Genomic DNA, 18313 nt, shown 5'->3' on the forward strand with positions numbered 1-18313 from the left:
CAAGGCCATCCGCAGTGGTCCTCTCAGTATATCTGAGTTCAAGAAAGAATATTTAGGTCCCTTTCTTGGCAGCTGCTTAAGTCGTAGCAATGTAAGTTGACTTGTTCCATCCGATTATATTTACAGAAAATCAAAGTGGTTGCCAAGCCCAAGAAGGACAAGAGGCAAACTACCCAGTGTAAGTGATTACCATGGACTGTTAATGAGATCGATGGTGATATGGACATGTCCCCCATGGAACCCAGGAGAAAACAGCTCTGCAACTAGACAACCCCAAAGTAGATCCTTGAACTAATTTGCTTGCCTGCATTTATTTCAGGGGTTGGAAAGCAAGTTGATTTATTTCTTACTTTAAAATAGAGTTCAGGTGAGCAGATAATGTTCTACACTCTCTTATGGTAGGAGAAAAGCTTCATATTGGACACAGTAGTGAAAGAACAGGGCCTGGAATCCCCACATCAGGAAGCTTTCTTCACTGGGACTCTGCAAGTAAATTGCAGCAAAATGCAGGTTCCATGTTTCTCATGGTGTGCATGCCGTATCTGCACCATGCAGGGAGGTTGAGTCTCCTTGCTCAGCAGCATGTTATCTGACCAGTGCATTGAGGACCTGCTGCTCTGCAACCCCCCCACCCCCACCCAACACCCACACTGTTCTTCAATTCCATCCACAGTCAGTCTCTGCGCTAGTCCGAGAAGGATTGTATGGTTCCTCTTCTCCAAAGGGAAAACCACTCTGCTGTCTCTGGCCCCTCATTTAGCCTCCCTTCAGGACCAACTGAGAAGTTGCCAAATCTAAACTTGCAGTTTTTAACATTCTATCTCCTCACACGCTTGGGTTCAACAGGGAACTACAAGAGGTGGAGGACATTACTGCAGTGTTGCAGGACTCTTTGAATGAGAAGTATTGGATTCATTCCAGGTGCTATGACTTGTGTGACTTCCACCAGACTCCTAACGCTCCAGAGTTCCAACCTGAGGAACAGCTTGTGTGGTGTTTTCTGGACATGGATGGTGAGGACACCCCTGAAAAATAGATTGGGGCCCCAGAGGTCTTCCATGGAGCATTCCCAGTCTTTAGCTCAACTCTCTGTGTGATTGAAAGCTGTGTCTGCTGCAAGCCCTGCAGATACTCCTTGGTTTGAGTGAAACTCTAGGACTGCATTCATGCACACACATAAGGACAGTCAGTTTTCGCCCCTCCTAGACTCAGGGCACACCAGTCTGACTTGATGCACATTAGACCATGAAGGCTGTGGAAACAATGCATGCCATGGTGAGGAAAGTCAGTGCATCCTACAGTCTGTTTTCGTTTACTGGGTCATTTCATGTCCCTGTTACATGTCATTTCTGAACAGTGTTCCTTCAGCATCACCCATTGTCTAAGGGCGATGTTAGGCTTGCCCCTACTTTTGGAGTTGGTACTGCGATTGCGCAGCTCTGATCTCCAGTCTCTCTCCTCCTAGCTTCTCCTGAAAATGCATTCCTCTGAGCATCACTGTCATTGCCTATGTGAGGAATTTTCCTGAAGGAAAGGTCACAGATACTCCTTGGTTTGAGTGAAACTCTAGGACTGCATTCATGCATACACATAAGGACAGTCAGTTTTCACCCCTCCTAGTCTTAGGGTACACCAGTCTGACTTGATGTACATTAGCAAGTGCACGATGTGCTATCAATGGACACCAGGGTGAGGAGAGTGAGTCAATAATACGGTCTGTTTATTATTGGATCATCTCCACTCCTTGATAAACATTATTTCTGAACAGTGCTCCTTCAGAGTCAGCCATTCTCCAAGGAGGACGGTAGTCTTGCCCATAATTTTGGAATTGCTGGTATGATTGCTCAGCTATGATCTCCAGCTCCTCATTTCCTGGCCTGTCCTCAGTAAACATTCCTCTGAGTACCTAAACCTCCAACCACTATCATGGCCTTTGTGCAAAACTTCCCTGAAGGGAAAGTCACACCCTGGCATCCCCTAACTTACATCCATTGCAAGACTCCTGTACCAAAGATGGCTGATAGTCATTCAAACCTGTGGGAGTTTCTATTTCATACAAATCTAATCTCAGTATGTGTTGTCATCTGAAGCGAGACAAACAAACTGTACCACCTCAAAGGTGAGCAGAGGTCCAGAAGGCTGCTAAGCAAGGACCCCATGATGTCTGCAGTAGGAGAGGGAAATGCATGCTCGACTGCATTCCAGTGTTCAGACTCTGAAGGAGTGTTGAGGATTTAAAGAACAGGACTGTCTACATGACTGTTCTGGAGAAGAGAGCCAGCTAGTCCTAGAACACATCCCAAGGCCACCTGCAGTGGTCTCCTGAGAACACCCGAGTTCAAGAGAGAATATTAATTCATGTCCTGTGTTTGCAGGTGTTAGAAAAAGTAGCAATGTAAGGTGACTTGATCCATCTGATTATATTTTCAGAAAATGAAATTGCTTACAAAGCTGGAGAAAGACAGGAGGCAAAGGCTGCCAGGTAGGTGATTGGCAAGGAGTGTTACTGAGACCTAAGGTGATGTAAACTTGTCCCCTGAGAATCCCAGAAGAATATAGCTCAGGAATTTTACCATTGCACACTTGATCCTTAAGCTGTTTTGCATTCCTTCTTTTATTTTCGTGGCTTGTCAACTTTTTACAATTAATTTCTAACATGAAAATAGAGTTCAGGTGACAAAAGTGCTCTACTGTCTCTTATGTTACACGAAAAGATTCATCTTACACACAATAGTGAAAGAACAAGGCCTGGAGTGGCCATATTAGGAAGTTTTCTTCTCTGGAATCCTGGAAGTAAAGTGGAGAAAAATACAGCTTCTGTGGTTCTCATGGTGTGCCTGCCATTCCTTCACCATCCAGGGAAGTTGAGTCTCCTGGCTCAGCAGCATGTTATCTGACTAGTACATTGAGGACCTTGTGCTTTCCACACCTCCGCCCCCCCTTCCATTTACTCACACTGTTCTTCAACTCCATCAACACTCACTCTCGGACCTACTCAGAGTATTGCATGCTTCCTCTTTTCCAAAGGGAAAGCCATTCTTCCTTCTCTAGCCCCTCAGTTAGCCTTCTTGCAGGACCAAGTGAGAAGTTGTCAAGTCTAAACTTTCACCGTTTAACCCTTTCTTTTCCTCCCACACTTCCGTTCAGCAGGGATCTGCAAGAGGCGGCGGACATTAGTGCAGTGCTGCAGCACTCAGTGGATGAGATATATGTGGCTCCTTCCAGTTGCCAGGACTGGTGTGATGTCCACCAGACTCCCGATACTCCAGCATCCACACCTGAGGAGCAGGTTGGGAGCTGGATTCTGGATACAGATGGTGAGTACACCAATAGAAAAAAGGGTAAAGCTCCCCATGGACTCCCTCAGAGCCTGCTTGTTCTATATCTCAGCTGTCTGTGTGGTAGAAATCTGTCTCTGCTGCAAGCCCTGCAGATACACCTCAGTTGAGTCAACTCTTGGACTGTTTTCATGTGCAGACATAAGGGCAATCAGTTTTCAACCTAGTGTGGGGGCACACCTGTCTGACTTGATGCACATTAGACCATGAAGGCTGTGGAAACAATGCATGCCAGTGATTCCTACAGTCTGTTTTTTTTTCCTGGGTCATTTCATGAACCTGTTAAATGTCATTTCTGAACAGTGTTCCTTCAGCATCACCCATTGTCTAAGGGTGATGTTAGGCTTGCCCAGACTTTTGGAGTTGGTGCTCTGATTGCTCACCTCTGATCTCCAGTCTCTCTCCTCATAGCTTCTGAGCATCACTATCATTGCCTATGTGAGGAATTTTCCTGAAGGAAAGGTCACACCCTGGCACCCCCAAATTACATGAGTGGCAAAGATCCTGTACCCTAGATCCTGAAAGTATTTCATGCATTGTGGGAGTTTATATTTCACATGAGTCTAATCTCAGTGTCTCAAGCCCTGCAGATACATTTCAGTTTGTGTCCAACTCTAGTACTGCCTTCATGTACAGAGTGAGGAAAGTTAGTTTTCACACTTTCTAGTCTCAGGGCACACCTGTCTGACTTCATGCACATTAGCAAGTGCACGTGTGGAATCAGTCACGCTTTGGTAACTGCAGTGCCTGAATCCTACATTGTTTTTTAATTTGTCATGGTATCTCACTGTTAACTGTCATTTCTGAACAATGTTCCTTCAGCATCAACTGTTTCTAAAGAGGGTGTTAGTGTTGCCCAATTTTTTGTATTTGTTTTCATCATTGCTCAGCTCTGACCTCCAGTCTTTCTCCTCCTGGCTTGTCCTGAGTAAGCATTCCTCTGAGTATCTAAACAATCCCCACTTTTTTTGCCTACATATATTATTTTCTTTGAAGGTAATGTCATACCCTGGCACCCTTCAATTTACATGAATGGCAAAGATTCTGTACCAGAAAATGCTGAAAATATTCCTTCCCTCGTGAGAGTTTATATTTCACATAAATCTAATCTCAGATGAGAATCTCTGTTGTCATCTGAACCAAGATGAGCATGCTTTCCTATGAGGCAAGTTGAGCAAAGGTCCAGAAAGCAGCTAAGCATGTCCCCCAGGATATCTGTCAGAAAGCTTAACTGTTTTCCAGTGTTTGGGCTGTGAATATGATGATTTAACAGAACAGGACTGTCTACTCAATGGTTATGGAAAACAGAGCCAGCTACTCCAAGAATATACCCCAAAGCCACCTGCATGTTACTCTCAGAATGCTCAAGTTCAAGAGAGAATATTTATGTCCCTCTTTACAGTTGGTAAAGAAATGTCAATTGAAGATGATATATTCCATCTGGTTATATTTTCAGAAAATAAAATTAGTCTCAACGCTGGAGAAGGACAAGATGCAAAGGTTTCCAGGTGAGCGATTACTAAGCACTATCAATGTGACTTAAGGTGATGTGGTCACATCCCTTGCAGATCCCAGGAGAAAACAGCTCTGTATTTAGACAACCACAAAGTAGATCTTTAAATGGTTTTGCTTCCCTTCTTTTATTTTCTTCAGATCATAACCATTTCTAATTAATTTATTAAATTAATACAGAGTTCAGCTGAGTAAAAATGCTCTACAGTCTCTTATATTTGGAGAAAAGATTAATCTTAAACACAATAGTGAAAGAATAAAGCCTGGAATGCAAATGTCAGAAAGGTTTTTCACTGGAATCCTGCAAGTAATGTGGAGCAAAATGCAATTTCTGTGGTTCTCATGGTGTGCATGTCATCCCTGCCCATACAGGGAGGTTGGACTCCTTATTCACCAGCATGTTATCTGACCTCCTTGAGCACCATTGATCTCCACTGAATACCCCCTTCTCTCAAATTCTACCTCCACTGCCACAACCCCCCTGACACACACACATACACGCTGTTCTCAAATTCCCTTTATAGTCTTACTTTGTCTTAGTCACAGAGGATTTTTTGGAATGTCCTATTTGCATTTTGTCACCTCCCATTTAGGCTATCCATCAGGTGCAAGTGAAATATACTTAAGTCCACAGTTTCATTGTTTAACATTCTCTTTTCCTTACACACTTGGGCTCATCAGGGAGCTAAACAGGGATGCAAGCCTTAGCGCAGTGCACCAGGACTCATTGCATGAGCAGATTTTGGCACCATCCTCTTGCTATGACCTGTCTGAGTTCCACCAGCCTCCCAACACTCCTGCCTTCCTATCTGAGGAGCACATGGTGTGCAGTCCTCCAGCTGTGTCAGGTGAGTACCCCAACTGCAGAGAGAATAAGGCTCCCAATGGTCTCCCATGTAGCCTCCCTATCCTTTACCTTAGCCTTCTGTCTGTTAGACAGCTCTCTCTGTCCCAGGCCCTACTGCTACACCTGGGTTTCAGTCAAACTCCAGGAGTGGGTTTTAAGCACAGATGTAAGGTGGGTCAGGCAGCTTGTACTTTTCCCGGTTTCATGCCACACTTCTCACCTTGGTATACACTGGCAAATGCAGTGTATGGAAACAGTACAGACCAGGGTAAGGAGACTGAGTGAATCTCACAGTCTGTATTGTAATGGATCATCTCAACTCTTCATCAATTGTCTTGTTAAATGTCATTTCTGAACAGTGTTCCTTCAGCATCTGCAGTTTGGATAGTGATCTTATCTGTGCTTTTGGAGATGTTACTAAGGTTGCTGAACACTAGGCTCCAGTCCATCTCCTCCCAACTTGTCCTTCTTTAGCATTCTTCTGAGTACCTGAACATTCTTGCACTATCATCCTTGCTTGTGTATTCAATTTTCCCTGAAGGCAAGGCTGAATCCTGGTACCCCAAACCTCAGTGAAGAGCAAGGATGCTGTGCCCAGGACAGCAAAAAGAATTCCTTATCTTGAGGCAGTTTGTATGTTTCACCTAAATCTAATCTCAGTGTCTATTACCACGTAAACCAGAAAAAGGAAGGTATGTGATGGGAGAAGTTGGGCAAATGCTCCCAAAGGCAGCTAGACAATTTCCCCAGGATCTCTGTGGAGAAATTGGATGCTTAACTGTTTTGCAGTGTTCAAACAGTGGACATGTGTTGATGATTTATCAGAACAAGACTATCATCTATGCAGTGGTTCAGGAAAACAGAACCAGCTACTCCTAGAACACATCCCACATCCAAGTGGTCCTTTCTGGGGACCCCAGTTCAACAGATAATATTTAAGTCCCTGTGTTTGCAGTGCATAAAGTGGTAGCAATATAAGGTGACTTGTTCCATCTGATTATATTTTCAGAAAACAAAATTAGTTACAAAGCTGGAGAAGAACAAGAGACAAAAGCTCCAAGGTAAATAATTACCAAGGACTATAAATGGCACCTAAGATGATGTGGACATGTCCCCTGCACATCCCAGGAGAAAATAGCTCTGCAATCAGACAACCACAAAGTAGATCCTTAAATTAATTTGCTTCTCTTCTTGTATACTCTTGAGTTCAAAACCATTTCTAATTAACTTCTTAAATAAAAATAGAGTTTAGATGAGTGATAAGTGCTCCTGGCTTTCAATAGTCACATATATATGACCACTGAATGATCAAAATAAGAGAGGGATACACACCCACTCTCTGCATTTTGCACCTTAGCTCTTTGACAGGTTTTCCATAGCAGGGAAAATTACTTGATACAAGGAAAAAATTCTCTATCCCACATTAGGAAAGATGATGGCCTGATTCAAGTTCAGGTGGGAGAGGTGAGTGAATTGCTCCAGCAGTTACAGGAAAAAAGAGAGGCCTCCTTTTCCCTCAGTCAACATCTCAAGGTCCTCCACACTGAGGAAAACCCTGACAACCAGCAGGACTATGCAGAGCAACTGGCTGAGGCATGCAGGGTGGTGGAGCCCTTTGTCTACATGATGAGTGCAGGTAAGTTGACCACAACCCTGATTATACCAAGGTTCCCAGTTTATGGGACATTCAACACCTTCAGTAGTAACACTTACCAGATGTCCTGGTTTCCAATCACAAGTGAGGTCACAGCAGAATGCACACAGCCTCAGTGGGAACAGAGTGGAGAAATGCACAGGATTAGTGGTCAAAGTATTCCAAATTTCTCTCTCATACATGATGGATGGCACGTGGTCTTTGGGGCAGGAGGTGTATCCATCCAGTGCTTAAGAAAAGGAGGCAGATTCTTAGAGTGCTGAGAGCCTGGAATAAGAATGAAAGTTTCCTGTATTTTCCTGAACACTGACTTCCTGACTGTAGGCAAGTAGCTGATTTATCCTTTCTAGATTTCAGGTTTCTCATCTGTAAAGTGGTGAAAATTATGTTTTGCTTCCAAGCTGTAAAAATCGAATGAGGGAGTGCCCATCAATGCACATTAGTGAGAATAAAACCCCTTAGTGTCCCTAAATCCTGGAAATCATCATTTGAGAAGGAGGAAAGACATAGCTAGACAAATCCAGAAGAAATTGGAGAAGTATCCAGTGATCAGGAGAACAAAATACAGTTTAACTTTGCCCTTTAAACACCAGATACCATAATAGTAGTCCACAAAATCAGGGTATTCTGGAAAAAGGGTCTCCATATTGTCATACACCATTTGTTTCTTTTACTTTTGATGCTACATGTATTTTTATTAGTATATATTAATTTTACAAAACTGTTTTTTTCTCATTTATTCATATGTGCATACATTGTTTGGGCCATTTCTCTCCCCTATCCCCCACCCCCTCTCTATTCACCCCTACCCCTTCCCTCACTTTCAGGCAGAATCTGTTCTGCCCTTATCTTCAATTTTGTAGAAGAGAGAACATAAACAATACAACTAGCATTTTTGCTAGTCGAGATAAGGATAGCTATACAGGGAGATTCCTAGCATTTCTTCCATGTATAAATGTGTTACATTCTAAGTTTATTCATCTCTAACTGACCTTTTCTCTAGTTCCTGATCCCCTTTCTCATGTTGACCTCTGTCACTTTAAAGGTTCTGTATTAGTTCCTCTGCAGTGAGGACCTCAAATACTATCATGTTTTTTGGGTTTCTTACCTATCCCCATACCTCCCACACCTTATCATGTGACCCAAGTCCAATCACATTGCTGTATTTGCCCCAGATCTAAAGTCTGTATATGAGGGAAAACATATGATTTTTGGTCTTCTGAGCCTGGCTAACCTCACTTAGAATGATGTTCTTCAGTTCCATCCATTTAACTGTGAATGCTAAGATTTCATTCTTCTTCATGGCTGAGTAGAATCCCATTGTGTATAAATACCACATTTTCTTGATCCATTCATCAGTAGTGGGGCATCTTGGCTGTTTGCATAACTTGGCTATTGTGAATAGTGCTGCAATAAACATGAGTGTGCAAGTGCCTCTGCAGTAACCTGTGTCACATTCCTTTGGGTAGATCCCCAGGAGTGGGATTGCTGGATCATATGGCAGATCTATGTTTAGATTTTTAAGAAGCCAAAGAGTGTGCTTTGTTATGACTTTTTTCTGCTTGTCTGTAAGGTGCTTTGGATTTATTAGTCCCTTGCCCCACTACCAAAGTCAACATAGAAGATCATTGAGTTTCGTTCTTCCAGTGCATCCTGAACTCATACATACATGATTTATATCTGCATGCTCACATAGGGCACTCTGTTGAAAGGGGTGAGGTGGAATTACTTAATAACTCTCTGACTTTCCTGAATTTATTTGCAGAAAACCATGATGATGATGATGATGATGATGATGAAAACTCACTGAATTCCAGGTAATGATGAAAGATTAAGGACTGGAAAGCAAGGTTAACCTTTGAAGGAGGGACTCTGAAAGTATGAATCGTGAGGTGAAAATAGCTACCAATTTTCTCATTGAGTGTAAAGAAAGACTGCTGCATGTAGCAAAGTCACTCACTCAACCAATGATGACATAAGCCATTTAGCAAAGTTACCTACTTGTAGATTGAGTGACAGGTGAATGAAGAAATCTCAGGATTTCTCCCCATTAAAGAAATCACTGTTCCCTTTGTGCACATCTCTTTCTGCACTCTTGGCTCCAGGTTTTGGACAGATAATGCCATAAAATGTAAATAGGCCCCAAAAATCCTATTATGTCCCACTATTAATAGAAAAGAGTCTAAATGTGACAAGTTCACTGGTAGTCTACAATGATGATCCATTAGTCACTGCATAGCTGTATGTAAAATCAATGTCATTTATGAAGAAGTTCTACCTACCACTATTCTCCATACGTGTCCTCTCTATTGACTGCACTTTACTGGTGGCACTGAGTCTCCTTCCCCCTATCAACTTGTTAGCTAGCCAGTGAACTGATCTGGAGCACACTCAATCCCTCTGTCTCTCTGCCTCTCTATCAGCTCCTTGGCAATCAAGCTGTGCCCATGTCAGAGAATGGTTTTTTTTTTGCCTTTTTGAAAGGATATGGTATTGGACCTCATCAGGATCAGATGGGTTGCTGTAGCATGTAATCCATCTTGACATCATCTTTTGTTCCTCCTGATCTCACTAGACTCAACAGTCAGCCTCAAGAGGAGAAAGTGAAAGAACTCTTCACAGGTTCATCAGGCAAAGAGTATTTTCACACTTTTCCTCATCCTGATCAATTAGACTCAGAAGAATGTCTCAGAGGCTCTTCTCTCCCCTTGGATGGGCCTAAAGTCAGCCCTACACTGAGTCAAAACAGTGAGTACTCTCCACACAATGCAGTCAACCCAGCTGGTCTCCCAAAGGAACCCCCAATCACGTACTCCCATTCTGAGGGGCTGAAGTTTGTCTGTAGACCACCTATGAGGCCCATTTTTGTTCAGTGAAGATTAGAGGTCAGGTGGCTCTAGAGCTTTGCTGACTTCCTAGTGCTAGGCCAGGCACTTGTCAGCCAGGACCTCTGTGGAGGCCACAGATCCATAGGCAGCAGGTTGAAGAGGGGATAATGAGCCATGTCAAGCCACCATGAGCCTGTGAGCAATAAGGGTGTGTTGGACCTCTGTCTTCAGGAGCCATGTTATCCTTGGACCGTAATTACATCCTGGTCTACTCTGTTACCTTGATGACCCTCTTACATCCTAGTAAGGGCAAAGATTACAGTGGCTGTGCTTGAAATCTATAACAAACATTTTTTTGGCATTACTGGCATTTGAACTGAGGGCCTCTTTTGACCTAATGCAATAGGCCCTTTTAACTGGGATGATAGGTACACTCCAAGCCCTGCTTATTTGTTGAGATAGGTTCTCACTACCATTTTGTTCCAGCTCACCTCAGACCAACATCCTCCCAGTCTCAGTCTCCCAAGTAGCTCATATAACAGGATTAGGCCACCACACCTGGCTTGCTCTAGATGTTCTTAGGACTATAAATTCAACCCTTCACATCCACACATAGCTTGGGTCATGCTAGTCTTTACCCTGTGTCACTCTCAATGTCAACTCCTGGAGCCTCTGATGTTGCATGGTGGTAATGCAGGAAGTAAAAGTCAGGTGGGCTAAGGGCCCACAGTCTCCCACTGCAGGAGTCCCTTGAGAAGTGCTCCTGAGCCTTCGAGGATATGACATCCCTGATCCATGTGAATAACATGTATATAATTGTCTCCCTGTCCATCTGGCCTCTCTTTTCCTTTACATGGGCTTCCCACAAGCCCAGTCATTAATCAGCACCTGAGATCAGTCACTCTGTCTCTTGCTTATCTTCACAGATGCCTGAGCAAAACCCAGCTCAGGAGAGGTTTGGGGAACAGGGAGTGGGTGAATCATCAATTTTTACTCCATGCTCTGATTTCATCCTGATGTCTAACAGGTTACTTGCTTTTCACAGCATCTTCACATCCAGAGTGCCTGCTGCAGCCTCCATTGATGCCTTCCTCGCTTTTCCTCAATGTTGATGGAACAGGTATGCTCTAGATTTTAGGAGGTCATGTGCTTCATTTAAAGTTCAGCCCCAAGTTATCACTGTTACCTCTTTAGTAAAAAGTGGGGCTGGACTTGGGTCTTGTGCTCCTTTCAGTCCTTCTCACACTGCTTGACAATTTCTTTGACAATAAATTGGAAGTACCATTGCTTTTTGGCAGTCTTATTATTACTGAATATTGTCAGAAACATCAACAAAAATGCAAATATCAGCATACATAGGATTCATCTCCCTGCTTGCGTTTATTTGTCTCACCCTACTTCTTGGTGGCTGTGTTATATCCCAATAAGGGCATGGATAACAATGGTTCTGGGTTTATTTTCAGAGTCGAATTTGGATGCGTCCATTGAAGTGAAGAAGCCTGAAATGCTGGAGTGTGATACTGCCGAAGGCTCAGTTGACAATATACATGAATTTCAACATGGCTTCACTGGTGCCACAAATTTCTTCAAACAGAAGATTATTCAAAGAATACTATCGTTCAGCAATAGTATTAGAAATGAGTGCAGATTCCCTGCATCAACATGCAGAGGTAATCACACACGTGACTCTTGGATGCACTTATTCTTTATGATGGAGTCTCTATGTAAGATTGAGCTCATTTCCCTACTGTGCTTTGTCTTCAAGGTTGGTTCTATCCAACAACTGATGTAACTTCTGCGTTTTCTTACCTTGAATTTCCATGGGCTGTGACCATGTCAGTTCCTGTATCCATCATCACCTATTTGTATTCTGAACTCTGCTCCTAAGCATCCCTGCTCTCCTAAGACTTTAACTGTCACAGGTAAGACCAGCTATTTGTTATCTACATTGTACTAAGTGCATCTCTTTTTTTTTCTGAGTACATACAATTTCTAAGAAACCACCTTTCTTGACTTTTGCTTGTCTTTCTAGCATCCCCAGCTGCATTGCCTCTTTCTTCTGGGACCATGCCCTTTATGAATCATTTGTTCAGTTTCTCTTGTGCTTGTGTAAGGGAACCCAGACAAAGTCAATTGCTAAGTCTCAAATTGGACATGCACGTGAAAATGTTTAAAATTAATGAGAAGGCACCCTGATTATAAAAAACTAAATTGCAGACTAGGCTATTGGTGGGAGAAATACCAGACCAGGAGTTGGTGTTTATTCATCCCCAAGTCTTCAGCCCTTTCCAGTGTGCATGGTTTGATCAGAACTCAGTATCTGTACCTCATGGACACTAACATTACCTGGAGGATATTAAATGGTACTGTAAAGGGATGTCATTCCAAAAGTAGACGCCAACATTACTTCAAAGTTGCATAAGTCATGAGATTCTTAGGCAGTCTGTGTTCTCTCCTTATTTCCTTTTCCACTTGACATGTCTAGCCAAGAGGCTAAAATTCAACTACATTGAATCTGGAGGTCTGAGAATATGAGAGGTTTTTATTTGACTAACTTAATGGAAAGTGACTCCAAGGCCAGGTATTTCAACAGGCAATATGATTGATTGAGAATACAAGGCAAGTTTGACATCAATAGCAATTGACAAAAGAGTGATTTTCTTCAATTGTCAAAATGAAGAGGAAAATCCATAGAGTCAGTAGGTCAGAAACCAGCCATGAAGAGATGCAGAAATGAATTAAGAATGGTGGATATTGGTGCTCCATTCACTGTCTGCAGATCATACCGCACTGATACAAGCACCTGGGTTGATGAATACCTTGAACACACACAGGAGAGTCTCACTTTAATAGTCTGGGATGACATTTGGTCATCAGTGTTTTTAGAAGCCCCCAGGTGATTTGAATATGTGGCAAAAACAATTAAGATCCCTGGTTCATGATGATCTCAAGTTTTCAACACAGAATTTTCCCATATGTGTGGCTTACTCTATACAAAGAGCTGAACACCATTAACTGTTAATTGAATTTGTTTTTCCCTCTCAACCAAACCTTTCTCTGTCATAAAAAACCTGGTGATGAATGGATTTGACCTTTAGCCTCCATTCTTGAAGCACATGTGCACAAACTGGTGGCAGATGAAATAAGAATTAGTACCTACACTAAAACTCAGTGTACTAAAAGATACTTCCTCCAATTGCACATAATGGAATTTAGTATTTTCCTGTTCATTTTTATGGTAAATCTGGCAGTTTTCATTGTACCATGTTAACTTTCCAGTCCTCCAAAGAGATCAGTACTCCAATTTGAAAAATGTACTGTAGGTCAGAGAGTTTCAGGAAATAAAATACCCACATAAAACTTCAGACTCCCTTCCTTGAAGAAAATATAATTATGCATCACAACTGAAACTTAGGAAAAGTTTTTATATTTACACTTATTTGCCACATTTTTTTTCTTCTTTTTATCTTTTTTTTTTTGGTGTAATTGAGTTTGCATTCAGGGTCTCACAATTGCTACACAGGCACTCTACCATTTGAGCCACTATGAAATCCTTTTTGTTGTTTAGTATTTTCAAGATAGGGTTTTGAGAAGTATTTACCCTTGCTGGATTAGAATCAGATCCTTCTGTTATCTGCCTCCTAAGGATCTAGGATTACAGGTGTGGGACACTGGCACCAGGATTCTATGCCATTCTTGATCACCACGAAATACTAAAAGGAACCTCTTCTAAATGAGCACTTTGGGAAAAGAGAAATACAAAGAGTGGAGAGTATAGTAAAACACAGTGTAGTCCTTTTTACTTCAGAGATTTATTTTTCTACATATTGAGAATATTCCCACAAATGCTTTATGGTGTAACCTAGTGTGGAATTGCCTTCATGAAATTAGAGTAAAAATGTTGGGCTGTGGTTGTTCTCACTGCTCTCCCTTTACTCTTACAATTTTAAGTGAATCTTTTTAAGGTCTTTAAAATGCTCTGAACTTTCCAATTATTTTCCCTGTCTAGGCAAAGTGACTCAACATCCCTCGTGCCTGTTATGTCCTCCATTTTCTGCTCTTTCTCAACATTTATGGAGATGGTCAGCTTCAGGGTTGTCAGAGGGTCATGTGGCTTTAGTTAAACCTGAGCCCTAAGGCATTGTCTCCTCTTTAGTAAAAGGTGGGACTGGACTTGGGTGCTGTCTGAAGCCACTGGCTGTCTTTCCTATGCTCTGCCAATTGCAACCCTACTATTCCCTTTTAAGAGTCATAACAGTTGTGTTTCTCCCTCCCACGTTAGTGTGTTTATGAATGTACATCCTGGGTGCTAAGAACACACAGCACCAAGAATTGGGAAAAGCCCTCGATTTGGTCAGGAAGTGGCTGATATCACTAGGTGGTGGGTGGGACTCAGAAGGGGTCCTGAATGCTGCACCACAAAGTGGACTGAAAGTTCAGGAGGGTTTTCTCTAAATCACTATGAATGCCACCTTCCACTTCATGCAGGCTGAGTCCCAGCAATTGGCTCCTCCTCCCATAGTAGCTCAGGTGGTCTCTGTCCCCAGGACTTGAGAAAGACTCTCATTTTATTTCTTTCTCCCTCTCTCAGATACCAAGTGTTGCTGGAACTAAGAAGAGATATTGCTAATTTGAACAAGATTTCATCATAGAAATTACCTTTTCCATTTGAAGAAATAGGAAACAAACTATGTGGATGGCCAAATAGAACACTGAAGAGATCCTCATGATCATGGGATTTCAGAATCATAAATGGATGTGGACAGTTTTCACTCTAAAAGACCAGTTTTTCTGGAGAAATCACTGTTCCTAAGCCTCTAATTGTCATTAATACCCAAGACCAAGGCCAAGGTCCATAGAACTATTGAGAGACCTTAATCTCAGCCATTGCAATCCCCACCCTGCAAAAACCCAAGGGTAGAAACAGTGGGAGAAGACAGCAGATCAAACTGCACCCTGTTTCAATATTAGCATTGCAGTGTTTTTGCTAAAGATGTTTAGCTTGTATTCAAGCACAGGAAATTAGCAGACACATGAAGAATGTAGACTAGTAAACAAGACAAGTAATCTTTTTCACTCAAGGTCACCATAAATATTGTAACAAAAAGGAGAGGAGATATTTTGGTGGAAAAAGACTAAAAAGATAAATTTTTTAGTCTTTTTCAATTTAAAATCTCTTCTCACTTTTTTGTTGTTAGAGTCTGTGATGACTTTGACCTGTTTGTAGGGGACACATCAGATGGCTGGCAGCATGACCCACATTCTTCAGTTTCTGATAATTTTCTCAGGATTAAATTCAGGCTAAACTTTTAGCCAAACCCTTGCACAGCTAATGCTGTATGCTTCCTGTCTCATCCCACCTGAACGCCAAGACCTTCCAGTTTGTCCATCACTCATGTCTCTATCTAGGACTGTCACTTGGGGAAGGAGGCATCCACTCTGTGAATCCATTTAAAAGGCATATTGTAAGCAATTTGGAGAGAGAAACTTTGAGAATGTATATATTTTTCTCCAATGATCTTCCTCTAGAAAAATTACTATTCATTATTCCACCTTGTGCACATCCTGGTTTTTTTTAACATCAAAATTTATCATCTATATTTGTATTCCTTAAATTCTAAAATTCAGTTCTTCACATATACTTCTTTGGCTGGCATTTTGTTTTAAAAAGGACATTTTCTCTGTGAATTTTAATTTTAACTCAAAGTTAATATTAATCACAGTGATTAAAACATTTGTGTTAATGAGTGGAGTCATGTTTTTAATAAAATTCTTTGTTATAATCTTTTATTACTGTAATTGATTTTTTGGGGAAAGGATTTAAATTAGCACAAGCATTCTTGTTTTCCTGTTTGTATTATAAATTCTCCAATATAATTTAGGCTATATTTACCACATGTAGTAGATGGGATTTTTTATGGTTCTTTTTCCATGGTGTGTGTGTGTGTGTGTGTGTGTGTGTGTGTGTGTGTGTTTGTATATATTGTGTGGCATTTAGGAAGCATTATATAGCTTTGTGTTTAGCTTTACCCTAACAATGTTTTTGACATCTTTAGCATCCTTTAATGAACAAACATATAATATTTGGTTTCTAAGTTTTCCATGAAACCACCCCACTTCAATTGGGGCAGTCAATGACATTATTTACTTTTTTCAATTCTACCTACAGTGTCTTCCATTTACAGAGTTATTTCAATCCAAACAATTTCTCCCTCCTTTTTTCAACCTTTGGATTTTGAATTAGATAAAAATTGAATCTGTTAATACTCACCAAAACTTGAGTGTAATCATTTACCAATTGGGTGGGATTCATGCTTGACAGATCTCATGGTGGAGTTGGAAGGCTATGAGTTTTGCATGCTTAACACTCCTTTTCTACTGCCTTGATAAGCAGGTAGCCTAGAGTTTAGAAGGTGCTTGAGTATTTAGATATATTGCCTTGATTTTTGAGATATGCATATTATATATTTGGATTCTAGTTTTCAGTTTGTTGTCCTACCAGCTGCTTCATTCCTTCTTTTTACCACACTCTGCAGTGGATGCTTCCTAAACTTGAGTCTCCCCCTTTCCTCAACAATTTTGAATTCCCAAGGTTGGGCCCTCTGCCCCTTCCTTTCAATTTCCCAGTGGCTAGTATTCTAATGAAAAGGTCCCCTAAGTGTTCTGAGTGTCCACACTCTCCCTCTCGTAGTGAGTCTTCCTGTTATCTGCCATGAAGAGGCCTTTCCTGCCTCCCTCTGTTTCCATAGTCTACACTGCTCCTTCTCTGTTACATGGCTCCTAGGCCTTGCTAAACAGAATAATTTGAGGCCATGCTATTGTCTGGTTGCTGGTTGTTTGGGGGCAGAGTTAACAGTTAAAAGTGGTATTTTTGCATGTGTATTATTCCCTAGGCCTTTGAGCTGCATTTTGAGAGATTCAGCTGCTTTATCCTAGGGGGACAAGTATTCACCCGTCATGTGCTTCTTGAAATGCAAAATTTCAGTGGTACTCAAAAGTAGACAGAATCCCATAGTACAACATTTGTTGGTCAGGTTCAAGGTTTATCACTTGTGGTTGATAATTACCTGTGGTAATTTTTTACAAAATTACCTTTGTAAAAATTATTTAAAGAAAGCCCAGACATCATTTTAAGTTACAGGAGTATATTTCTGTAAGTGGTGATGTCTTGGTAAGTATTATTACAGATATATTACAACTCTAAAAAAATTTAGCAGTAGTGTGAAGTGAACTCAGGGCTTTGTACTTGCTAGACAGGCAGTTTACCCCTTGACCCAGGCTCCTAGCACAAAGTGAGCTTTTTCTTGCTCCTGGTTATTACTACTGAACATAACTGGGGCTAACTTGGAGTGAGGAGAGATGAAGAAAGGACGTAGGATAGACACACAGACAGAAAGTTGGGGCCAGTTGTGTTGGGCACTTGGGTGGAGATGCAAAACAGTCTCATTGCTTATCTCTATTAATCTCTTCTCTTTACTCTGCTTCTTTTCTCTATCTTTTCTTTATGGCCTTCCTCCTTTATAATTCTTTAAAATTTTGCTTCTAAAAGTCTTCTTTTCTATTCTTTAAAGTCTCTTTCCTTAGACTCACTCTGTCCCATGTTTTCTCTTAGCTTTTCTTTAGCATAGTCTTTCTTAAAGTCTTTGCCCCAAGACTTGCACTGTGCCATTTTCTCTCTTTAGGTTTCTTAAAGCCTTGGTATTCAGACTTGCACTATCCCATGTTCTCTTCTCTTTAGCTTTTTAAAAATCTCAGCCCTCAGACTTGCTAGCAATTCCCCTTATGCAATTCTCCTTCAGCAATTCTTTTTCCTTAACAATCCTCCCTTCAGCCAGCAATTCATTTTCCCCCTTCAGCAATCTCCATCCAGCAATTTCTCTTCAGCCAACCCCCCCCCCCGATCCCAAAGCCTCCCTACATCCAAAAATCCTCCTTTCATCCAAAAGCCTTGAGTCCTCCTTCAGCAAGTCTTTTATACCCATTGGTAAACAAGGAGATGGAGCATCAGTTCTCAGGGTGGGATGTGACATTGTAACAAGAGGAACCTGCATTCCTGCTTCTCTGGACTTAACAACTTAAGAAAATCAGCTGAGCTGCATCTTACCTGATGTCCTCATAGGCTTCTTCTACTCTG

At 41.6% G+C, this 18313-nt stretch overlaps 1 protein-coding gene across 1 annotated transcript; it reads left to right on the top strand.

The window, feature by feature from the left end:
- The first annotated feature begins 831 nt into the window (after positions 1-831).
- LOC141414895 (uncharacterized) lies at positions 832-15928 on the top strand. The gene is made up of 13 exons (XM_074050514.1): positions 832-1013; positions 2431-2482; positions 3148-3317; positions 4795-4846; positions 5532-5698; positions 6707-6758; positions 7125-7333; positions 9117-9168; positions 9927-10099; positions 11225-11299; positions 11643-11849; positions 11945-12101; positions 14771-15928. The coding sequence occupies exons 1-12, from the start codon at positions 1007-1009 to the stop codon at positions 12064-12066; spliced, it is 1338 nt and encodes a 445-aa protein (XP_073906615.1). The 5' UTR covers positions 832-1006; the 3' UTR covers positions 12067-12101; positions 14771-15928.
- The last annotated feature ends 2385 nt before the right edge of the window (positions 15929-18313 follow it).

This window comes from Castor canadensis, chromosome 12 (assembly GCF_047511655.1).
Source record: "Castor canadensis chromosome 12, mCasCan1.hap1v2, whole genome shotgun sequence".
NCBI lineage: Eukaryota > Metazoa > Chordata > Mammalia > Rodentia > Castoridae > Castor > Castor canadensis.

What these genes read in the sequence shown, in the direction of transcription:
- LOC141414895 (XM_074050514.1), top strand. An exon ending in CAGTCCTCCAGCTGTGTCAG is followed by an intron (nt 5,699 to 6,706) that starts GTGAGTACCCCA and finishes TTATATTTTCAG; the next exon opens with AAAACAAAATTAGTTACAAA. An exon ending in GAAAACTCACTGAATTCCAG is followed by an intron (nt 9,169 to 9,926) that starts GTAATGATGAAA and finishes TGATCTCACTAG; the next exon opens with ACTCAACAGTCAGCCTCAAG.